The sequence below is a fragment of the Marmota flaviventris genome, chromosome 19 (assembly GCF_047511675.1).
Source record: "Marmota flaviventris isolate mMarFla1 chromosome 19, mMarFla1.hap1, whole genome shotgun sequence".
NCBI classification, from domain to species: domain Eukaryota; kingdom Metazoa; phylum Chordata; class Mammalia; order Rodentia; family Sciuridae; genus Marmota; species Marmota flaviventris.
The window spans coordinates 36,509,101-36,530,843 of record NC_092516.1 but is presented as its reverse complement, the minus strand read 5'-3'; the positions used below and the strand labels follow the sequence as shown (position 1 = coordinate 36,530,843).

Below are 21,743 nucleotides of genomic sequence, written 5' to 3'. Positions count from 1 at the left end.
TAAAAAAAAAAAAAAAGAAAGAAGAAAAGATAAAGGGCTTGGTAATTTTGTTTTGTTTTGTTTTGTTTTGGGGGGTGAACTGGGGATTGAACCAGGGGCACTCTACTACTGAGCTACATCCCCAGCCCTTTTTATTTTTTGAGATGGGGTCTCACCAAGTTGACCAGGCTGGTCTCAGACTTGTGATCCTACACCTGCAGTCTCTTGAGTAACTGGAATTGCAGGCACATGCTCCACTGCACCCAGCCACCCAGCTTTAATTCTTTTTAATAATTTCTTAATATCTAGTAATAGAATCACATTTCCCCAGCTGTCTCCTAAATGTTTTACAATTGGTTTGTCTGTATTAGGATCCAAAACAAGTTTCTTACATTGTATATGGTGCATTTGCCTTGCAACTGTCGTTTTTTGGAGGGAGATGGGTTCCAAGGACTGAACTCAAGGGCACTTGACAACTGATCCACATCCCCAGTCCTATTTTGTATTTTATTTAGAGACAAGGTCTCAGTGAGTTGCTTAGCACCTCACTTTTGCTGAGGCTGGCTTTGAACTCGCAATCCACCTGCCTCAGCCTCCCGAGCCACTGGGATTATAGACGTGCTCCACTGTGCCCGGCTGTACCTGTGTCTTTTAACGTACAGATTTTTCCCCTCTCTTCTGTATTTGTTGAAGAAACCACGTCATGTGTGCTGAAGAACTTGTCCCCTTCTGGATATATATCCATAGTGCCATTGAACATTATCTATCTCACCTAGGTTGTTTGTAGTTCTTTGAAAATGGTACTGAAGGATTTGATCAGATTCAGGGTGCACTTCCTGTCCGTATGACATCGTGGGGATGTGCTTCCTGTTGCATTGCCTCAGCAGCTGTGCTGTGTCTGCTTGCCTCCCATGACATTAGCCCTAATGATTGTTACTGAGATTTGGTTTTTATTGGAGGTTGTAAAATGGTGATAGCCTGCTTCTGTTATTCCTTCTCTGTTAATTAGTTGAAAATTTAAAAACCTATCTGCAAATATCGCTTACTCTACAACCTTCTCTGTTGTTCTGCTACATGAAAAATAATTGAGGTGGTTTTCTCCCCCACAGGTTACAAATTTGGTCAATTAAAAACAACACTTTAAACAGCAGTATCATTTGACAGCAAACAACCAATCTGGAATGACATGATCATATGTATCATTAAGGTAAGGAGATTTTCAACTTTATTCAGTTTTTCACAAATGCACTGTGCTGTGCTCTTCACAAGCACATAACACATGTGCTCTCGAATGATACATATTTTAAAATGACAGAAAACATATCAAGGCAAGTTAAATACTGGCAGCTCAGTAGTCACAATAATGGTGATTGAACATCAAATAAAAACTATATTTATAAGACTATGGGATAATACTACTGAGGTATAAAAGTAATAGATAAAAAGATTAAAATCTTGAGAGAAATAATTATGTACACAAACGTGTTATAACATTAATCACAAAACCAATAAAAAACAACAATTTTCTGAACAACATCTATCTCAAAACTATTTAAAATAAACATAGTTCAAAATAAACAACATTTATCATATGTACTAAAACTGTGAAAATCCTGTAAATAAATCATCTCCATGCTTGGTATCCTTAAAGGATAAGTGACCCAAGATGAATTAAGGAGAGGTAAAAAGAAATTTTCAGGAGGAGAGAGATATTCATGGCTAAAGGATATTCACTTTAGACCAAGATCAACCATTCATCGGAGCTGACATGTGGGCCCAATTGCTGTGGGTTAAGGATTTCTAGCACATTCTGAATGATAAACGGTTCTCTCTCAGGTCTGGCTGAGTAGCCTCAGAGCACCCAGCACACCTCTAGGGAGTCATCTGTGTGGTTGGAGTTTGAGACCATGAAGCTGACTTGGAGATTCAGGCTATTTCACCATCTTCAGAGGGTGGCTGTGGGTGGAGGTGGACAGGACTGGATCAAGAAGTTAGATCCTCGAGCATCCTGAATAGACAATCACTGACTCTGTCTGTCATCAAGCCAGGGATACAGAGTTTTGTCCCTCCCCTCAGGTCTCCATAGTTCCAGGACTTCTAGGCAATGAGGGTGCGATCTCGGCCCCACACCCAGAGCTCCGGATCATAAGCTTGAATCTGGAAAGGAAAAGAGCCCCCACCAAAGCTGATGACTTTACCGGATATTGAGGGGTTTGAAGTTATGGTTAATTTATTTTCCCATTCCTTAAAATTTATTCACCTTGATTTGGACTTTCTAGTCACTGTGATTCAACAGTGTACAAATATCTAAACTACAATGTTGAGAGGCTTGATTCTATTAACTAAGTTCTGTCAGCTACAAAGGAGGTGACATAGCAAGGTGTAATTATTAGATTTATTTAGCCTGGTGACAAATGAAGTAGCTATATACGGATATCACAACATTATTTCAGCTATTACTCACATGGACGACACTTATCAGGATCATGTTATATAAAATGTGGGACACATTTTTTCAGATTTCTTTTCAATAAAAATCGAGCATATTTTCCTATATCAGATAAATAAATTAAGCATTTGTAAAGATGCTTTGACAGATAGAATCCTTTTGGTGTCCCTTCCCATCAAATTTGAAAAGTTGATTTTATCAAGAGACAAGCTTTATCATTGTCCCTGATTTGAGTAGAATAGTGGTTGAACATTAGTAATATTTCTGCTTGGATCCATCAAGAATACTTAGTAACATGGTTAAATGCAAAACTGAGGACTGCCCAGGAAGTCCTTCCCTCCCTCCTGAGCTTTCTCCTCCCCAGAGCCCACCTGCAGCCACCCACCTTCCTGTGTCGCTCCAGTCAGCCCATCCCTCTCCCCCCACAAGCACACACAGCACCACCCACCTCCTCACACTCCTCCTTGGAAACCCGAGTGTTCCAGTCCATGGAGCAGATGAACTGATATCGCAGTTTGTGGAACAGGGGACGCTGGGCGTAGCTCTTCCCATAGAGGAAACGAAAGATTTCTTGTTTAGGAGCCTGGTTGTCCTCCTCCATGTCATTGGCCAGGTAGCTGGGGAAAGAAACCAGGTTGCTCTTTAGAGGCACAACCAAGAAGGACCTCCCCTTGGAGTCAGCTTCCCAAAACGGACTCCCAGAGGACCATCTTCAGACAGGACTGCACCAGCCCTATTAAGTGTTATAGAGGACCATGCCTTGGTCCAGAGGACTCTGCCAGACACACACCTTCTGAAGAACTCCAGCTCTTTTCTAGAGCTAGGGCGGGTGAGTGCGTAGACGAAGCGAGCACAGCCGTACGATGCACAATTGTGAAGATTTAAAAAGAATGAAATTTCGATACATTCCACAATGTGGACGGACCCTGAACACTGTACTAAGTGAAAGAAGTCAATTGCAAAAGGGCAAACCTGGACGAATCCACCTACGTGAGGTTCCTAGAACACACAAATCCAAGGAGACTACATAGGACAGAGGTTACCAGGGGCTGCAGAGGGGGCTGTTAGTGTTTAATGCGCACAGATTTTATGGTGGGGATGATAAAAAATTCTGGGTAGAGGGCTGGGGCTGTAGCTCAGTAGTAGAGCACTTGCGTAGCATGCGTGAGGCACTGGGTTCGATCCTCAGCACCACATAGAAATAAACAAGTAAAATAAAGGCATGCTGTCCATCTACAACTACAAAAAAAAATATTAAAAAAAAAAAATCCTGGGTAGAGATAATGGTGATGGGTACACAGCATTATGCAAACACTTAATGCCACTAAACTGTACATTTACCAATGGTTAAAATTAGTCAGGTGTGGTGGTTCATGCCCCTAACCCCAGCAGCTTGGGAGGCTGAGGCAGGAGGATCACAAGCTGAAAGCCAGCCTCAGCAACTCAGCAAAACCCTTTATAAAAAAATAAAAAGGGCTGGGGATGTGGTTCAGTGGCAAATTGCCTCTGGGTTCAATCCCCAGTACCCAAAATATAAAACAAATGGTTAACATAACAAATATTATGTATATTATTATGTATATTTCACTATCACTAAAGAAATGGAAAAAAAATAGAACACTGTAAGCATGGTTTAAAAACCTAAGGCTGTGCTCCGCGCGTGGGGGCTTCTTTGTCCCATCAGGTGGTGCTCCTGTGCCCTACCCCACGGCACAGTGAGAAACGGAGGCCCTGGCTCCTGACACATCCACAGAGAACTTGTGAGATGGTGTGCGGCACTGCCAAGGCGTCCCTGCCTCTGTGGAGCTCTTTCTCTGCTGCTCTGTATTGCACAAGAGCTTTGTCACCGTGACAGTGGACTTTAATTAAGAGGGAAGGAAAGCCACAGCGTTTCTGGCTCACACGCCCAGTCTGACACTCCAATAACTATGTGGCTTCAGTAAGTTACTCCGCCTCTTTGACCCAGTTTCTAAAACACATATACACACGCCGCCTGTAGGTCTGGTGCGGGGACCGCAATAGTAAGAACTAGCACTTGCTGTGCGCGGCAGCTGGCATGTGGTGACTGTCACTCCATTAGCACTGACAGAACCTGCGACCCCACTGTACCTTGTGTGCCACACAGTCCTGCACCTTGACCTCCAGGTGGAGGCTCTCGCTCTCTGCAGACAGATCGGTGAGGATGTCCTATAAAAAAGGCAGACAGGAGAAGTGTCAGCCTGTGGCGTGCACTCATGTCCTCTGAGGGATAGTGGGTGGCAGGCTCCTGGTCAGATTGCTTAGAAGGGACCCTGGGATGCTTGACCTCAGCAGAAATGCCCACGAGTCAGGCAGGCCCTGAGGCCTTGAGGGCAGCAGCTTGGAACAAGCATGTACCTGAAGGGACTGTGGGTATATCCAAGTCATCCTATACCCAACAGACTGTACAGAGTCCACAGACCCTCAGAGCACAGAGCCTGTACCAGGTTTGTTTTTTTTTTTTTTCTTATTTTTTTGGTACCAGAAATTGAACTCAGGGGCACTCAGCCACTGAGCCACTGAGCCACATCCCCAGCCCTATTTTATATTTTATTTAGAGACAGGGTCTCACTGAGATGCTTAGTAACTCCATGTTGCTGAGGCTGGCTTTGAATTTGCGATCCTCCTGCCTCAGCCTCCTGAGTTGCTGGGATTATAGGCAGGTGTCACCATGCCCAGCTGTATCAGGGTTTTGAACAAAGCACTGCTCCTGTTCTGAGGCCCACAGTCAAGAGCTAAACTCTGGCTGCTTGCTGGGATGAGGCTCCACACCTACACACACTGTACAAAGCCCCTCAGGTGATTTGCATGGGCTTCATACTAAAAGCAGCAGGAAGCATGGGCAGTTTTTGAAAAGGATGGGAAAGGACACACTGGGAAGATGAGAGCCGAGACAGGGATGGAGATGGGACCTTTCCACTGTAAGAAGAGGCCTGGACAGAATGAGGGCCATGGTGCTGGGAACGGAAGACATGGCCAGAGGTCTGGGCTAGAACTTCACACAGAATGGACTGGGCAGTGACCAGAGAAAGCAAGGACAACTTCACTGTTTCTTCAGGAGCAACTGGGGTTGCTGGCAGAATGGACATAAACAGGAAGTCCTGAGGAAGCTCAGGCCTGGGAGGGGGGAGGGTCCTGGGAGACCCAGATGGCCTCGAAGGTGCAAGTATGGGGTGCTGGGAACCAGGTGCGGGCACCCCAGAGTTGGTCCACAGCAGAAGAGGGCTGAGGGCACAAGCTGTGGAGTCTCAGTACATTTTATGGGTCAGCAGATAAGTATGAGGAAGTGAGAGAGAGGAGCAGTCAAGAAGGAACTGGAAAGCACGCGGAGAGGGAAGAAACGCTGCTCTGGGATGGGGAACACGGGAGGGGCCGCTGGGCAGGGGGAGACCAAGGGGGCCTACAGCTGCCTGGGGACTGGCAAGAGGACTGGGCCAGTGAGGAACCGGAAGAGGAACTTGGGAAGCATCATGTGACTTTCAACAGCAAGACTCAGCTAGTCCTCTCTGGCTATGGGCACAGATTTGAGGGGACGGTCCCTTGGGTTTGGGGCCTTGGCCACATATCCAGGCAAGTTTCAGATGGGGAACTAAACAGGTGCTCCTCTCAGAGCCCCCCGAGATGGGGACGAACCTGCTGGCATCTCTGCTCCCAACAATCCCACAGTGTTTTGAAAAGGGAGCATTTCACAATTCTGGATTTGCTTCCGCATTTTCTGTCGGGGCGTTTCCCTGTGGTTTTGCTGTTGCCTAACAATGTTTCCTTCATTTTGAGCGCGGGTGCCTAGCTGATCTGTACTCCCTGCTCCCAGCACAGTCTCCCCACCCCCCCCCACCCCCCGTCTAATTTGTCAGGGTCCAGTGTTACCTGGAGAGACATGGTCCCTCTCACAGCGACCACGACAGCCTCCTTCCTGTGATCCAGCGCCACCAAGAAGGGCAGCTCATACACCTGAAGGATGAGAAACAGTGTGAGGCCTACATAATGGAAACATGCAGCTAACAATACAAAGTTAGAACATGTCTGCATCCCTTGCAATTGCCACAAGAAACCTGGAGGAAACACATCCACCTCGTCCTCACCAGCCAGGGCTCCACTTGACACTACACACCAAAGGCCTTCATTAAACACTCAACTGTCATGACCAGCGGTTTTCTTTCTTAGCCTCTCTCACCCCTGCCACTAGGTCAAATCTACTGTGCAGCTCCCTGGTGGGTTCAAGGCTCACTTCACCTCCCTCATCTGGGTCCCGGCACCACTGATTGTTCATTCGATGGATAAATTCAGTCTTGTGCTGAGCAGCTACAGGCCAGCCCTGGAGGCCAGGACCACAGGTGCTAGCCACCAGATTCTCAGGCTGCACTATCCTGTCACCTACTGGAGTCAGGTGAGACAGCATGGTATCTCTGATGAACCCTGGTTGTTCTACCTTGTGTTAAACCTGGGTTTTAAACCTGGATCCATGGACCTGTGTGGGATTCGGGGGTGGGGGGGGGGGTGTCTGTGAACTCCTGAAATAGTACACAAGATTTGGGGTGAGTGTGTGTCTCTGAATTATATAAAGGATAATTCCTAATTCCCATTGGAATCTCAAAGGACTCTAGGATGCAAAATTAGTTAAGAGCCCCTGTTTGATACTGCACCTTGTCATGAAAGCTTATGTGAATGAAGTCTCTGTATTGTAGCCTCGTCGTTTGCAGGATGGAGCTGAAATGGCAGTTGAGCTGATCACCTCCAACCAAGTCATATTCTGTTGTTCTGCTTCTGCAACTAAAAAGAGGGCAAAGAGGTTACTGTGCCAACCTGAACCCTTACCAGGAGTCTGATACGGTCATATTTTCCCAGGAAAAAAGAACTAAAGCTGACAATTTCCAGGACATCCTGGCTAACAGAGAACGGCATGCACGCACTCATTCACCCACTAATTTTGCAGTACTGGGGACTAACCCAGGGGCACTCTACCACTGAGCCACACCCCCAGTTCTTTTTATTTTTTTATTTTGAGACAGAGTCTTGCTAAGTTGCCGAGACTGGCTTTGAACTGGGATTCTCCTTCCTTAGTCACCTTAATCACTGGGATTACAGCTATGTGCCAGCCACCCTGCTCAGCTAAATTCACAATTTAACAGACACATCGGGCTGAACTGCATGAAATTGCTATTTTCCCCCAACTCTGTCCACTGAAAAGCCCAGAAGCAATGACACCCAGGAGGGATAGACACACTTAGATCTTGGTTTCTAAATACAACTGCCCACACTGAGAGCAAGGGGAGCCCCGCAGAAACCATTCCAGGGAAAAAGAAGATGAGTATCTTACGTCAGAAATTTAGGAAGTGCTCACAAAGTGATGGGGACATATCAAAAGGACACAGGAGAGTCTACAGGACCTAGGTGTCTGGGACACTTTGAGCACCAAATAAACAATATATGTATTAGAAAATGATTAGCAATGAATCTTAATCCACAGAGTAAAGTCAAAATCTATATGTAAATATTAATAATACGTAATAAAGAAGGAAAAATTCTTCTTTATAGCAGAATGACAACTAATGCAGAAGAAATGGTGAAAAAAATCATAATTTTGTAATTATTCTAGAAATTACTGATGCACACAAAAATCAATGAATGCCAAAGATACTAGGTGGAAGTTTGGAGAGGAACTAAATATTTAAATGGTCTCAACTGTCTCATTAAAGGAGACTTCTTGTTTCAAATGGAAGGAAAGCACCACTGTCTGTGGCAGAAACTGCCATCAGCACCTGAGCCAAGTGATCAGTGACAACTGCGCCAGGAGTGGGGCAACTGGCCTCATGCGCTCCTAACAGGATGCATCAGGAAGGACACAAAGCACAGCATCCCTGCCCAAAGTCCAAAACCCGATCTACCGCAAGGAAACCATCAGACAAACACAAACAGAGGACCCTTCTACAAACTGTCAAAATTTGGAAGACAAGAGAATGACGGAGGAGCGGTTCCGAGCTGAGGGAGACTATGCAGAAGAGCCGGAGCTGCAGATGGTGTGCAGTGGCACAGCACTCGCCTTCCATGCACGAGGGCTGGGTTCTGTACCCAGCATGCAAACAAAAAAGGGAGCTGTGACAACCACAGTGAAAAGTACCATCCCCAGTGGAGGAAAAATCATGAAGAGGGATATTACCGATTGCAAATTAGTTAATAATCAGAGATAAACTTCTTCAATTTTATTAGAGGTCTGTAAAAGAATGTCCTGAGAAAATTCAGGCTGAAGTAATAAAAAAGCATGGAGTAATAAGTAAATCTTGAACGGTTCAGGGAAAAAGAAATATGCCCGTGGAGAGAGGCTGACAGAGTACACATGGGATGAGTCGGAACTGGTGGCTCCAGATAAAGGACTGAGGGATGTCTTTGGTCACCTTTGTTGCTTTTTTTTTTCCTTCAATACCAGAGATCAAACCCACCAGGGATGCTCTGCCACAAAGATATATCCCCAGCCCTCCCCTTTTTACTTTGAGACAAGGTCTATGTTAAGTTGCCTAGGCTGGCCTTGAACTCAATCCTACCACAGCCTCCTGAGTGGCTGAGATTCTAAGGTGTGTGCCACCATGCTCAACTTGAAAACTTCTGATTTCAAAATAAAACTTTTTTTTTTTTTTAAAAGGACAAATGTGGACATGGAAGCCTCACTGCAAGCCAACCTACCAGTCACCTCCAATCTTGCACAGTCCTGTAAATGGGTTTCTATAAACGTAGAGAGGCCACCCATAGGCAGTTGCTGCAAACTGCATATAATGATGGCAATTTTCTAATTCTACATCCAAATCAGCTTCCTGTAAGAGAAGGGAAAAAAAAAGCTTTCATTTAGAGGAACTCATTACAGAGAGGATGAACACACTAAGATCTTAAAACTGAGAACTCTAATTCCTGATTCTTCCCGCTCTTTCCTCACTGACCAGAACTCTCAGAGAACGTCTGCAGGGAAAATCAATCCTTAAATACAGATTAGATGGACCCAAAAACGCAGGGAGTATGGAGGGAGCTAACATCAAAAAGACCGAGGATTCTTCTGACTCCTGCCTGGAGACATTAGCAAGGTTCTCACTGCAAGAGGTACTGCCAAGAAATGGGTGTTTCAGCAAGGAGCAGGGAAACACAAGTAGTCTGTTTGCAGTTTTCACTTTTGAAAGCATAAAAAACTATGGCAGATGGGGCTAGGGCTCAGCAGTAGCGCACTTGCCTGGCATGTGTGAGGCACTGGGTTTGATTCTCAGCACCACATATAAATAAATGAAGGTCTATCAAAACTAAAAAAAAAAAAAAAAATTAAAAAAATCTATGGCAGAAAACCACCATAAAGCAAATATGAACTATTTCTGCCCCTCAGAGGAGAAAGCAAGCACACCCCAGGAGGTAGGAACCAGGCTCAAGTCCCACCCTAGAAGGAATTTTTCTGGTACACAGAATCCAACAGTGAGTTTCCTAAAACAGAGGGCCTTGAAAACATGATGGATGGTAAATTGGCTGAGAATGGGCTCCCACCTCCTGGACTCCAGATGAGGAGCTGCCTCACAGACAGGTGATAAAGTACAAGCAGAAGCCACAAACTGGATTCAACTGCTATTGAAATTGCTTGTGGCTAATTGTGTATCTTTGAAGATCAACACAGAGGTGTGAATGTCAAAACTGTCAATCCAACAGAAATTCAGGGTTACCTGGGAGTCCCCTGGGGAGTGGCTGATCACCTCACTAGGCTCCTGGCTGTTGCTCACATTGTCCTGTTGCTGGTGGAGAAGGGCGAGGCCCGCCGCGATGTCGCTGGGCACCAGATCTGTGTCCTGGGAAAGAAATCAAAATGGCCTGTCATTAAAACCCAGCAGGAACTACCCAGTAACTCCTTAAAATTCATTTTACACCGTTCACAGGCACATGTGGACACACATAGATATAATGACATGTACAAGTCACTGAAGAAGCAATTTCCTTGTAGGACTCTCTATATATGTGAGTTTAATATTTTTTCATATCTTGTTCTCAGACAAACCTACGATTAATCATTTTAAAACTTCCACTTCAAGTGACTTAACTATTTCTAGTCTATTTTAAATCTTTTATAAAGTCGAGGAGTAAATGGGTAAATCCTCCACCATTTTAGTAATGCACAATTTGAACCCAAGTTTATACCATCATTTCAAGTTGGTGTGAAAGTTTTTTTAAAAAGTATTTTTTTAGTTGTAAATGGACACAATATCTTTATTTTATGTATTTATTTTAATGTGGTGCTGAGGATCAATCCTAGTGCCTCATGCATGCGAGGCAAGTGCTCTACCACTGAGCCACAACCCCAGCCCCGCTGTGAAAGTTTTGTTAAAACACAGTCTACAGCAGAGATTTACGAGGCTGAATGTATGCTTACTGGGTGCAGCATACAGTAAAAGAAACCCCAAACAAGAAAAGCAACAGAGCTGTCCTCTGGAGTCTGACCTTAACCCTTACCCTTTTTCTTCAGGACAGATATGGAGGAGCAGAAGTCCTCTACCAACAGCAGGCACTTCTAGCACACAAGAAAGGACCATGTACTGGTCACTGGGCCTCTGGGTCATCAGTTCTGCCTATGATGAAGAATAAGAAATCCTGAGAATATCCAGCTTCTCTTCTTCCTCCTTCTAAATATCTTTAGATATTGGTTGAAGCACTCCTTCAAGATTCAGGGGAACACCCTTCTCTAATCCCCTTGAGGCTGCTGTGGCCTGGTGTCAGGCTCTGGGGCCAGCCCTGAATAGTACAAAGTCGGGTACCACTGAGAAGCGAGAGAGAGAGACAGGAAGGTATGGAGGATGTCGACACTTTTCCTCCTTACTTGGTCTCAATACAGAAAATAACAGCAGTTTATCAGAGAACATTACATGAAAAGACAAAATCACACACCAAATACGAAAGAAAAACAAATATTTTCAAATCAGTAGAAGGCTCTAGAATGACATTCTTTTGTACCGCAACACTTCAAGCTTTCTTTCAAAAGTAGAGTAGTCTATCATTTCTATCATGGTATGAAGTGGTAAGAAATCACAGGTATTACCCTGGATGCATGACTCTGCCTATGCAGGTAGGTATCCACTGAGTCAGCTGGACAGAGGATGTATAAGATGACAACTAGAAAATCATTCTCGAAATGTACAGCTTCCTTATTTAGTTCCTTAAAAATGAATTCAAGATCTTGACAGTATAAACTGGGCACAGTGAAACACACCTGTAATCACAGCTATTCAGGAAGCTGAGGCAGAAGGATCAAAAGTTCGAGGATAGACTTGGCAACTTAGTGACACCCTGCCTCAAACATAAAATAAAGAGGGCTGGGGATATGGCTCAGTGGTAGAGCACTTTCCTAGTGTGTGTGAGGCCCTGGGTTCCATCTGCAGTATTGGGAAAAAACCCTCAACAATGCAATGAACAGGTGTCAATGACAGGACGCACCTGACCAGCGAGATAGGGTCTGAGAAAGCCTGGCCCCTGCAGTTAATGGCTCCCCAGAGCATTCATCCCAGACACAGTGTCTGCCCCCAGCCCCATGCCCAAAGGTTCCAGGTTCTCAAATGCCACTTTGGAAGACTAGGGGGCTCAGCTCAAGATGCAGTGCGCTCATCTTCACAGAGAAGCATTTACTGAAACAGAAGAAAGAGACCAAACCATATCCCTTCAGCTTACTGAAAAGTAGGTTGAGAAAAGCTCTGCCGTACTCGAAAAAGCAACTCGAGTATGGTCGTCTTTCCCAATGCAACAGCACAAGAACTTGATTCTGGTTTCCCACACGCTTGTAGCTGCTGTCTTGAGGCCATTAAGTAACTGGCTTGAATCATTACTATCCAGGTGACTGGGACCAGCCGAGGAATATGGGGCCATTTTCCCCCCCAGTGGGTCAAAGACAATGATAATGGTGACCACCGTGGCGGCGATGATGATCCAACTGCAAAACAGAGAGTGGAAAAGGCTCAGTGACGGTGGGCCCCACCTCCAGATGGCTCAGCCCCTGCATCTCTACAGAGGTGCTCCTTCCTGAGGAGGATGTGGATTTTCCAGATTCTGACTGAGGCGAGCAACTCAGTTCTTCAAGAAAGTGCCTCATTGCTAACCCAGGCCCCATAAAGATTAGAGTAGTAAAAATAAAGAAACAAAGGAAACAGAACTATTTGGTGGGCAGAGCTGCAGTATGAACACAGAAGCAGCTGGAACTAGCTCTTCACAGCACTACCTTTATCAAAAGAATTTCCATATAGTGCGCTACCCCATAGTTCCTTTGTTCATGTGTTTACATATTTCTAGGTTGCCCCACCGAGCGCGGGCGCCCCAGAGTTCATGGACTGTGCTGCTGGGAAGATGCATATCAGTGAGGAAACTCTGCTGCCCCCTGGTGGTATGGCTGAGGAAAGGCAGCAACAGCAGGAACCCATTACTCAGAACAGGAGGAGATGGAATTAGATCATCTCTCAATTTTTAGCTTAGAATATTTGAAACCATATTTTAAACATTACTACAGTATTATTCCCTGATGCCATTCCTGTCACTCTATTTTTTCTCATCCTACTTTTAGTTTTGGTCATCTATAGTCTTCCTTTTTAGAAGAGAGGGAATGCAGAAAAATGAGAACCTGTAAGAAATAAAACATCAACAAATATATAAGGGAAAACGAATTATTTCTCATGTACAAACCAGTGTCTCTTAAGTTTCCATGAGTCACTCAATCTGATTCTAATTCTGCTAGGAAGCCACTGGACACTGGGCTACCTGTCCTGTTTCTCAGAAAGACTTGTTCACCTGCCTCCCAAAAGCATCTGTGATGAGGAAAAAACTAAAAGAGAAGACAGAAGGCCTCACCTGACAACGACGGTTGCTACGATGCCATTCACAACAGTCCTGTCACACTGGACGCCCTCTGTTACCCAGGCGGCCCCCAGAGAAGCCCAGACCATCTCCGGCAAAAAGAGCGCTAAGCGGATGTACAGCAGCTTAGACATCGACTTCCGTGGTCCAGGGTTACAAATGGTTCCTGAAATATAGAAAATAACCAACGGCTCACTTACCTCTTCAGAGAAGAGCTTCCCTTCCACATAAGTACAGCTAAGGGGGCACACATCTGTGCACACCCACACCCGTCTTGGTAAGCATTGCCTTCACCGGAGAGCAGCTGACAAGGTGAAGCCTGACTCACAACAAAAAGCCTGATTCATTTCTCAGCTTCAATGGGGGTTAAAGCTCTAACTGGGGTGAACACATAATCACTGCCTAAATGGAGAGAATTCTGAGAGCAAAAGGGGACACTGTTAATAATCAGGCTGGGGCAACAGGCACGCCATAGGGCTGTCCCAGACCAGCAGGATACAGTCCTTCAGGTTCTTTTTATGTTTTGCTTTAATTTGGTCCAGGGGATTGATCCCAGAGGTGCTTTACCACTGAGCTACCTCCCCAGCACTTTTTATTTTTTGAGACAGGGTCTTGCTAAGTTACTTAGGGCCTCACTAAGTTGCTGAGGCTGACCTCAAACTTGAAATTCTCAAGGATTACAGGTGTGCTTCCCTGGTGCATTGCCCAGGTTCTGATAGTCAGAAAAACAAACTCCACACTCACAGAAAATTGTGCTGTCCAAAGCACCATTCTAAACCCTGTATGTCTGTTATTCTTTAATCTTCATGAACTGTGATTCAGTCATTATACCATTTTACAGATGAGGAAACAGACTCAGATGGAGTAAGAAGTACTTTCTGAAATATAATCTGGGTATGTAAGACGGGGGACGGGGGTTCTTTGACTTGTGGTCCTCACTTTGGGGAAGTGATCTACTCTTTTTTGTTAGTGCTAAAGATGGAAGCCAAGGTCTTTCCCATGCTGAGCAGGAGCTCTACCACTGAACTATACCCCTGTTCCCGGAAGTAAAAAGTCTGATGTGTGGGACCCCTTGAGGAGGGCTGATATTGAGACATGACATTTTTATTGTATTTGTAAAACAAATCCAAGTATCAGTAGAGGTCTTCAGTAGAGGTTCCCGAAATACAGAAAATAACCAACGGCTCACTTCCCTCCTCAGAGAAGAGCTTCCCTTCCACTTAAGTACAGCTAATGGGGCACACATCTGTGCACACATGCTAGGCAAGTGCTCTACCACTTTGTGTTTAAATTCTTGATGTAAAACATCAACTCCTTTTGGGAAAAAGTGGGGATACACTTATCTAAGTAACATAAAAATACCAAATGATTAAAACAAAAACAATATTGAAAAAAATCTTAGATCTAAGATCTAAAGAATGACATGGTAAAGAAATAGTCTTTAAATTTCAAAAATTATCCTCTGTTAGAATTAGAGTCTCGCTTAAAAATATTAGGCAATCTCTGGACTCATTTGTGGCACAAAGACAAATTTTATAAAATAATTGTTTCTAATAGTTCTCTCTCTCTGAGGGACAGATAAAGGAGCAGATCTGTAAAAACAGTTCCACATAACTGACCCTCCTAGAGAAACAGAAAACAGTACCCTGACACTGCCTCCAGGGGAGCTGGGACCCTCAACAAGAACATGTCTTAACACCTTACATCCCAACGCTATCTGAAACACCAACAGTGACAACAGCTACAAATGCTGCATTAAAGAAATACACACATAGACGAGGAAGCAAAATGGAGTGCTTCAGATCAAGGTTCCAGAAAAGACATGAGACACTGAAGGTGCCTTTCCATAGTTACACCTGCCTGAGAGGAAAGTGAATGTGCAAATAAAGATAGAGTCTTCCCAGTCTCACTCTCTTTTTTAAAAAATATTTTTCTCAGTTGTAATGGACCTTTCTTTTACTTATTTATATGTGGTGCTGAGAACTGAACCCAGTGCCTCACTACATGCTAGGCAAGTGCTCTACCACTGAGCCACAGCCCAGCCCTAACCAAAGCCTCTTATAGTAGACATGAAGTTAAACTAGTACATCCACACCTTGCAATACTGCTCAGCAATAAAAAGATAAACCAACAAGGCGTGGTGGCACACACCTGCAATCTCAGCCACCCAAGAGGCTGAGGCAAGAGGATCCCAAGTTCAAGGCCAGCCTCAGTAACTTAGTGAGACCTGTCTCAAAATAAAGAATTAAAAAAGGGCCGGGAACATAGCTCAGTGGTAGGGTCCCTGTATTCAACTGCCAGTGCCACTGAAGAAAAAAAAAATAACTACAATAACAGTGATTGCTCCCAACAAAGCTATGTATTTACAACCAAGAAAAAGAGGGTCAGTCTCTTGGATAAGGATGACTCAATTATTTTGCTCCAAATACTCCCTCTACAACGTGTGATATTTCAGAGAATATCAGTGTAAAGCTAAATACATATTGTCTTTCTGCTCAAATGACAGATTAATTACTAAGACTTGACTAATAAAACAAAAGGGGCAATGGAAGTTATCCTTGTACCAAGAATTAAAGTTACCAATGTGTTAATTATTTTAAAATAGACCTGAAATTAAAATATGTAAAGACAAACAAACAACAACCCCCCCCACCACACACACACACAAATACACACACCTCACTGAATCAGTACAGAGTAAAAAGTTCAAATAGGTCAAGTTGATAAAAACTCAATTTTAGGGTTGAGGTGTAGCTCAGTGGTAGAAAACTTGTCTAGCAGCATAATGCCCAGGGATCCACCCCTAGTCCACAAAATAATGGTGATGATGATGATAATAAAAGTAAATTTTAAGCATTCCTCCCACCCCGGAACCCCAGTCCTCAGTTCCCCTCCCTAGAAGTAAGCCAGTAGCTGTGTCTCCTTCAGGGAGAGTCTGCACATAAACAAACACATATTACATTCTGTGGAAAAGAGCAGCAAACAACATACAATGTCTTGTACCTTAGCCCACATGAAATCACCCTTTACTGTTCACAACTTATTTTCTCTTTCTTTTTCCCCCCACCATTGTGCAACCTGATTCAGTGCCAGCAGCCTAAGGGCAGAGGTCAGCAGTGGTTCTGGGCTTGTCTGCCCTGGGCTGGGCACTATCAGAGGTCCAAGGGAAGGGGCCTGCCACAAATCCAAATCCAGGAATCACTTTCTCATGTAAAGGAGCACAGCAGACCATGACAAGGATGAAGTACAGTTCATCTAATCAGTGACCTTTGGATACACATAGTATTATATGATGTTTTATTTCTAGGAACAGCATCTCAATGACGATCCCTACAAGTGCACCTTTGCACAAGTCAAATATATAGGAAAAAAATAGATACACACACTCTTATTGCCATATTGGTCTCCCAAAGGACTCAACTAATTTACCTTCTCACCAACAAATGAGCTGCCTGAGGGCTGAGGATGTTGCTCATGGCAGAGGGCTCACCTGGCACGCTGAGGCCTTGAGTTCCACCCCAGCACTGAAAACAAAAAAAGCTGCCTATATCTACTCAGCATCACCATGCAAGGTTCTAAGGGATTTTATTTTGTGATTGAGGCTAAATATTTTATACGTTTGAATTTGCTTTCTCTACTGCTCATGCTGTCTGCCTGTGTTTCTATTACCTGTGGGTTCCCTTCCTAGTCACTGTAGAAATCCTTATATACTGAGGAGTCTCTGTCTTTGTCTCAGGTGTTACAATTGCCTTTTTCCATTTGTCCTTTTTTTTTTTTTTAAGGCTTTTCTATGATATTCATCACTGAAATTTCTATAATGTTTTTAATGACATTCAATACTAATTACTTGTAATAATTTGGTAATTTAAAAAAAATTTTTTTGGTACTGAAAACTGAACCCAGAGATACTTTACCACTGAGCTACATCCCCAGCCCCTTTTAAAAATTTTTTTATTTTCGGCCAGGCATGTGGTGCATGTCTGTAATACCAGCAGCTTGGGAGGCTAAGGCAGGAGGCTTGCAAATTCAAAGCCAGCCTCAGCAACTTAGCAAGGCCCTACACAACTTAGTGAAACCTAAGTTGAGGAGGCTGGCCTCAAACTTGTGATAATCCTGCCTAAGCTTCCCAAGCCACAAGGATTATAGGCCTGTGCTACCACACCTGGCTACAAATTGGATATTAAATTGGCAAGTTCTTATAAGATATTGCTTTTAGTTTATCTGGGATACCTCTAGAAACAAGTAACAGAAAAATCTAACTCAAACTGGTTTAAAGGCAGGAAGAACCTGTGCAGACTCAAAGGACAGGTCCTGAGAGGCAGATGGGAATCAGGCTTCTCACTGGGCTGCCTCCTCAGTGTGTGGGTAGAGAAGCAGCACCACCCAGAACAGCCATGATGATCTCTCCTACAGAAGCAAGGAAGCACTTCCCTAGAAACTTCCAGCACATGCTCCTGACTTTCAGTGGCCCACACTGGGTCCCACATCCACTCCTGAACCAATCACCCACATGTGAAGACCACCCTGAGCCGGGCTTACACCAGCTTCTCTCACACTGTTGGAATGTGAGGGGTGGGGATGGACTAAACAAAGCCAGGCTAGGTTAGGGGAGGTGGTGGGGCAGGCAACCCACAACTACAGTATGACCTGCAGAGGATTCCTGGGCTCTGACCAGGGGTGTGATGGTACAGGCATCATGGGAGCATTTAGGAGGAGTGAATAGGGGCACCCACCACAGAAATGCAAACGTGTCCTGATACCACCAAAAACAGTAGAAAAACATTTAAGAGGAAAGGGAGTTCACACTTAACTCTTCCAAATCTGAACCTCCCATAATAGTTAGAAACTCAGTGGTTCAAATGGAATGTGACTTGACAAAAAGGGCATATGAATTAGAAAACGCTATGTCTAAAATGACACCTGTCCAAATACTTTATCTTTCAGAAAATCGGCCTTGACTGGGAATTGTCACTGCACTGTCACTGCACTGGGAAGTGCCATGCTGTACACATTCAGTTCCTCCTTTCAGCATTTGTACCAATAAAACTCAGACTAGAGATCAACAGAGACCACAAAACGGGGACCTTCTTCAATCCAGACCCAACAGATCCACCATTTTACTAAATATTGAAATACACAGAGCTCTGTTTTCTATATATTCCCATCGTAAATGAGTGCATGCTCTGCTTCTTAGTGATCTGGAGCCCTAAGATCTTTTTCTTATGAAACACTTTACTAACACCTGTTTCAGCTGGTCATTCCTAACTGTCAGGACCTGCACTCTATCACCCACTGTATAACTGTCCTTCCAGTTGGCCATCCACAACTGGACATATCTCACTGGTAGACTATAAGTTTAGCACATGCAAGGGCCTGGGGTCAATCCCCAGCATCCAAAAGAAAAAAAAAAAAGGATAATCTTTATATAATAATAATTTATAAAAGGATAATCTTTATATAATAATAACATAATCTTTATAAAGGATAATATATTTTTAGAGTAGACAATTTTCCAAAACTGATATATAAAAATAGCCAGTAAGCACATGAAAGGATGGTCAACACCATTAGTCATCAAAAAATGTAAATCAAAACCATGAAATACCATTTCCTGCTCACTAGGATGCCTATAATCAGAAAGTCTGATAATAATGTGTTAGTGAGGACAGGAAATTAGAATGCTTATACACACTGATGTGAAAGCAAAAGGTGCAGCTACTCAGAAGTCTGGCAGAAGTCATGCCAAAAGGTTAAACTCAGAGTTACTACTTGACCCAGCAACTCCACTCCTAGGTACACATCTGAGAGAAATGAAAAGACACATCTACACAAAAACCTGCAAGCAAATGTTCAAAGTAGCATTATCTGTAGTAGCCCCCAATGGAAACCCAATGTTCGCCAACCGTTGAGTGAGTAAAATGTGGTCTATCCTTCAATGTAACCTTATTCAGCCATAAGAAGGAATGGAGTACTGAACGTGAATAACATGAATGAACCTTGAAAACATTATGCCAAGAAGCCAGACCAAAAGGCCAATTAAGGACAATTCTACTTCTGTGATGTCCAGAACAGGCACATCTATGGAGACAGAATGTAGACTAGTGGATGCCCAAGGCTGGGTGAACTTGGGGGAAATAAGTGACTATTAATGGGTACATCTTTTGGAGATGATAAAAATATTCTGAGGTTGATTGTGGTGATAGTTGCACAATTCTTGTGCACTTTAAATGGGTGAGTTGCAGAGTATGCAAATTTCATTTCAATAAGGTTATTTAAATAAAAAAGAATAGGTAACAAATAGGAAACTACTACCTTTCATGCTGACACACACGATGGCCGAAACAGTACATATAACAACCGCCAGAAGGACCATGAGGACGATCAAGTAACTGCTGAGAAGAACTCCTCCAGCACAGTCTAGCTTCCTTCTGTGCATGACATACAAGGTCAGAACGCCAATCCACCTGTCCAGAAACAGGGAGGGTCAGAATTGGAATCCAAGGAGCAGCTTTGTAAAACATGATTCAAAGAAGTAAAGAAAGTTAATATTTTTCAAAACAAGGCTGACTGTGAAATACAATTTTCATCAATAAAAGATCAAGCAAGCCAATGAAAGAGCATGGCTTTCTATACTTTCCATGCTTATACCATTGTTCTTATTCTGTGCATGCTATAATCCATTTAAAGTCACAAATAAGCAAATATAATGTGAGCTGCTGGTGGAAATATGCAACTGGTAAGCCAAAAATTATGTTTGCTAAATTACTAATGAGAATTTGTACATTGGTGGTTTAACAACAAGCACACTATAATCTGCAGTGTGTAATTCAAAACCAAGAGGGAAGGAACTAAACAGAAATGCAAAGATGTTCATGCTAAGCACAGATAAGACAGGAAAGGAGAAGTCCTGTGGCCCTGTGACTACAATTTTGTAATTCAGTGCAGAACAATGAAAGACAGCACTGAACACCACAAAGTAATAATGACCCTGACCTATCCCTAGAGGTATTTTAGCAGAAGGCTGCGCAACACTTGGCAAGACTGCCTTATTACATAGATTCAAGCCCAGATCTTTAAGAAGTAGAACTTGGGGGCTGGGGATTGACCTCAGTGGTAGAGTGCTCGTGTGAGACCCTGGATTTGAGGCCCTGGGTTTGAGTCCCGGGACCACCTGGAGGAATTAAAAAAGAAAAAAGAAAAGAAAGAGGAAGGGGTACTGGACTAGATAACTGCTTTCTTCAGTTTTGCGAAATCAGGCCTTCATGTCTAGAAATAACAGGGAAATGACTTCAGAAAACCTGGCCCTGAAAACTAGAAAGTTCCTGGGAAGTAGCTCATAACTCTTGTTTTCAAATTCCTTGAGAATCTACTGTTTGAGAACAATGGTATTACTCCTTGCCCACACCCTTTGCGAACTGACTTCATGCACCAGTGTCGCTTCCCATTGGTTCCACACTCCGAAAGACAACACTTGAGGAGTCTTTCTGCCACCACCGGCTCAAGAATGCAACGAAGGGCATTATTTTCCAACTTTCGTCTTGCAGGGGCAGGAGTTTTGCTCTCCCACGCGGAGTAAGGGAATGAAGCAAGTGCACCCGGCTGGAGAAGGAGAGCTCGAGGCAATGGTATTTGGTCTGCAACGAGGACCCCGCTCCCGTGTGCCAGGTCTCAGCGTTGCAACCGGGCGCTGCTCGTGCCCTGTAGCGCCGACGTCCTGGCCGCGCACCTGACCCCGACACCGCCTCCCCTGTCCCGGCCTCTGCGGTCAGCAGGCTGGTACTTTTGTCACTGTCTCCAGGGACAGCGCGCCCCCAGCTCCTCCTCGGCGCGGTACAGTCGCCCGCAGAGCGGCCGCCCTTACCACAGCACTCGCAGGAACAGCTCGAAGAACCCAGGGAAAACCAAGTCGTCACTGGCGACGGCCCAGCGCCGGCCAAAAAGCACGATGCCCGGCATGGCGCAGGCCCAACAGCGCACGGAGCAGCTCCAAACCTCCCGGACTCCGCGGGCGAACCGCGACTCCGCGCAGGCGCCCACGAGGGCGAGGCCTTGCGCAAGCTCGCTCCGACCCGAGGCGCACGCGCAATAACCCCCACGTCGCCCCCCCCCCCCCCCGCGCCCTGCGGCAGTCTGCGCCTGCGCAGGCTCGCCAACACAGCTGATGGCTGTTTACTTTTTAAAAATAATACGGAATCTTGGGCTGGGGATGTGGCTCAAGTGGTAGCACGCTCGCCTGGCATGCGTGCGACCCGGGTTCGATCCTCAGCACCACATACAAACAAAGATGTTGTGTCCGCCGAAAACTGAAAAATAGATATTAAAAAATTCTCTTTTAAAAAAAAAAATAATAATAATACGGAATCTTATTTCTAAAATGAACAATCCAGATTAAAGTATAGCTCCCGAGAAGGCAAAGGACCCTCATACCTCTTTTTTTAGCGATGAA

The 21,743-nt window shown here is 44.4% G+C and overlaps 2 protein-coding genes and 1 non-coding gene across 10 annotated transcripts in view; 1 reads left to right on the top strand and 2 right to left on the bottom strand.

The window, feature by feature from the left end:
• The window catches only part of LOC139702950 (diacylglycerol lipase-beta-like), a 51,912-nt gene that overhangs the window by 12,862 nt on the left and 17,307 nt on the right, over nucleotides 1–21,743 (top strand). Inside the window, exons 5-7 of one of the 7 annotated variants that reach the window (XR_011705520.1) lie at nucleotides 1,089–1,186; nucleotides 14,139–14,191; nucleotides 18,242–19,439. Coding sequence is in view for 4 of the 7 variants with exons in the window: in XM_071605699.1 (XP_071461800.1) it covers nucleotides 1,089–1,140 (52 nt within the window). In the remaining 3 variants the exon portion in view is untranslated. Of the gene's footprint in view, nucleotides 1–1,088; nucleotides 1,187–10,928; nucleotides 11,382–13,178; nucleotides 19,440–21,743 lie in introns of those variants that run through there. The other 6 variants (XR_011705519.1, XR_011705518.1, XM_071605699.1 and 3 more) reach the window with 6 other exon arrangements.
• LOC139702946 (diacylglycerol lipase-beta-like) lies at nucleotides 1,182–21,305 on the bottom strand. Of its 2 annotated transcripts, XR_011705517.1 has the most exons (11): nucleotides 21,159–21,305; nucleotides 19,610–19,761; nucleotides 13,292–13,463; nucleotides 12,125–12,383; nucleotides 10,135–10,257; nucleotides 9,125–9,252; nucleotides 7,090–7,216; nucleotides 6,314–6,397; nucleotides 4,538–4,615; nucleotides 2,877–3,045; nucleotides 1,182–2,136 (listed from the first exon to the last, which is right to left on the bottom strand). XR_011705517.1 is itself a non-coding variant. In XM_071605685.1 (10 exons), the coding sequence occupies exons 1-10, from the start codon at nucleotides 21,251–21,253 to the stop codon at nucleotides 3,031–3,033; spliced, it is 1,233 nt and encodes a 410-aa protein (XP_071461786.1). In that variant the 5' UTR covers nucleotides 21,254–21,305; the 3' UTR covers nucleotides 1,182–3,030. The 2 variants fall into 2 exon arrangements, 1 of the variants encoding a protein (XP_071461786.1); XM_071605685.1 differs by having other exon boundaries at nucleotides 1,182–3,045.
• Nucleotides 16,365–16,494, bottom strand: LOC139702988 (small nucleolar RNA SNORA42/SNORA80 family). Its single transcript, XR_011705543.1, has one exon. It is a non-coding gene; the product is annotated as a small nucleolar RNA SNORA42/SNORA80 family (small nucleolar RNA).

Excerpts from the sequence above, each read along its gene's own strand:
- LOC139702946 (XM_071605685.1), bottom strand. The coding sequence starts at position 21,253 with ATGCCGGGCATCGTGCTTTTTGGCCGGCGCTGGGCCGTCGCCAGTGAC. Across the intron at positions 19,762-21,158 it reads CTGTTCCTGCGAGTGCTGTG|GTGGATTGGCGTTCTGACCT; the intron begins GTAAGGGCGGCC and ends GTTTCTGGACAG. Across the intron at positions 10,258-12,124 it reads TTTTCTCAACCTACTTTTCA|GACACAGATCTGGTGCCCAG; the intron begins GTAAGCTGAAGG and ends TTTCTTTCCCAG.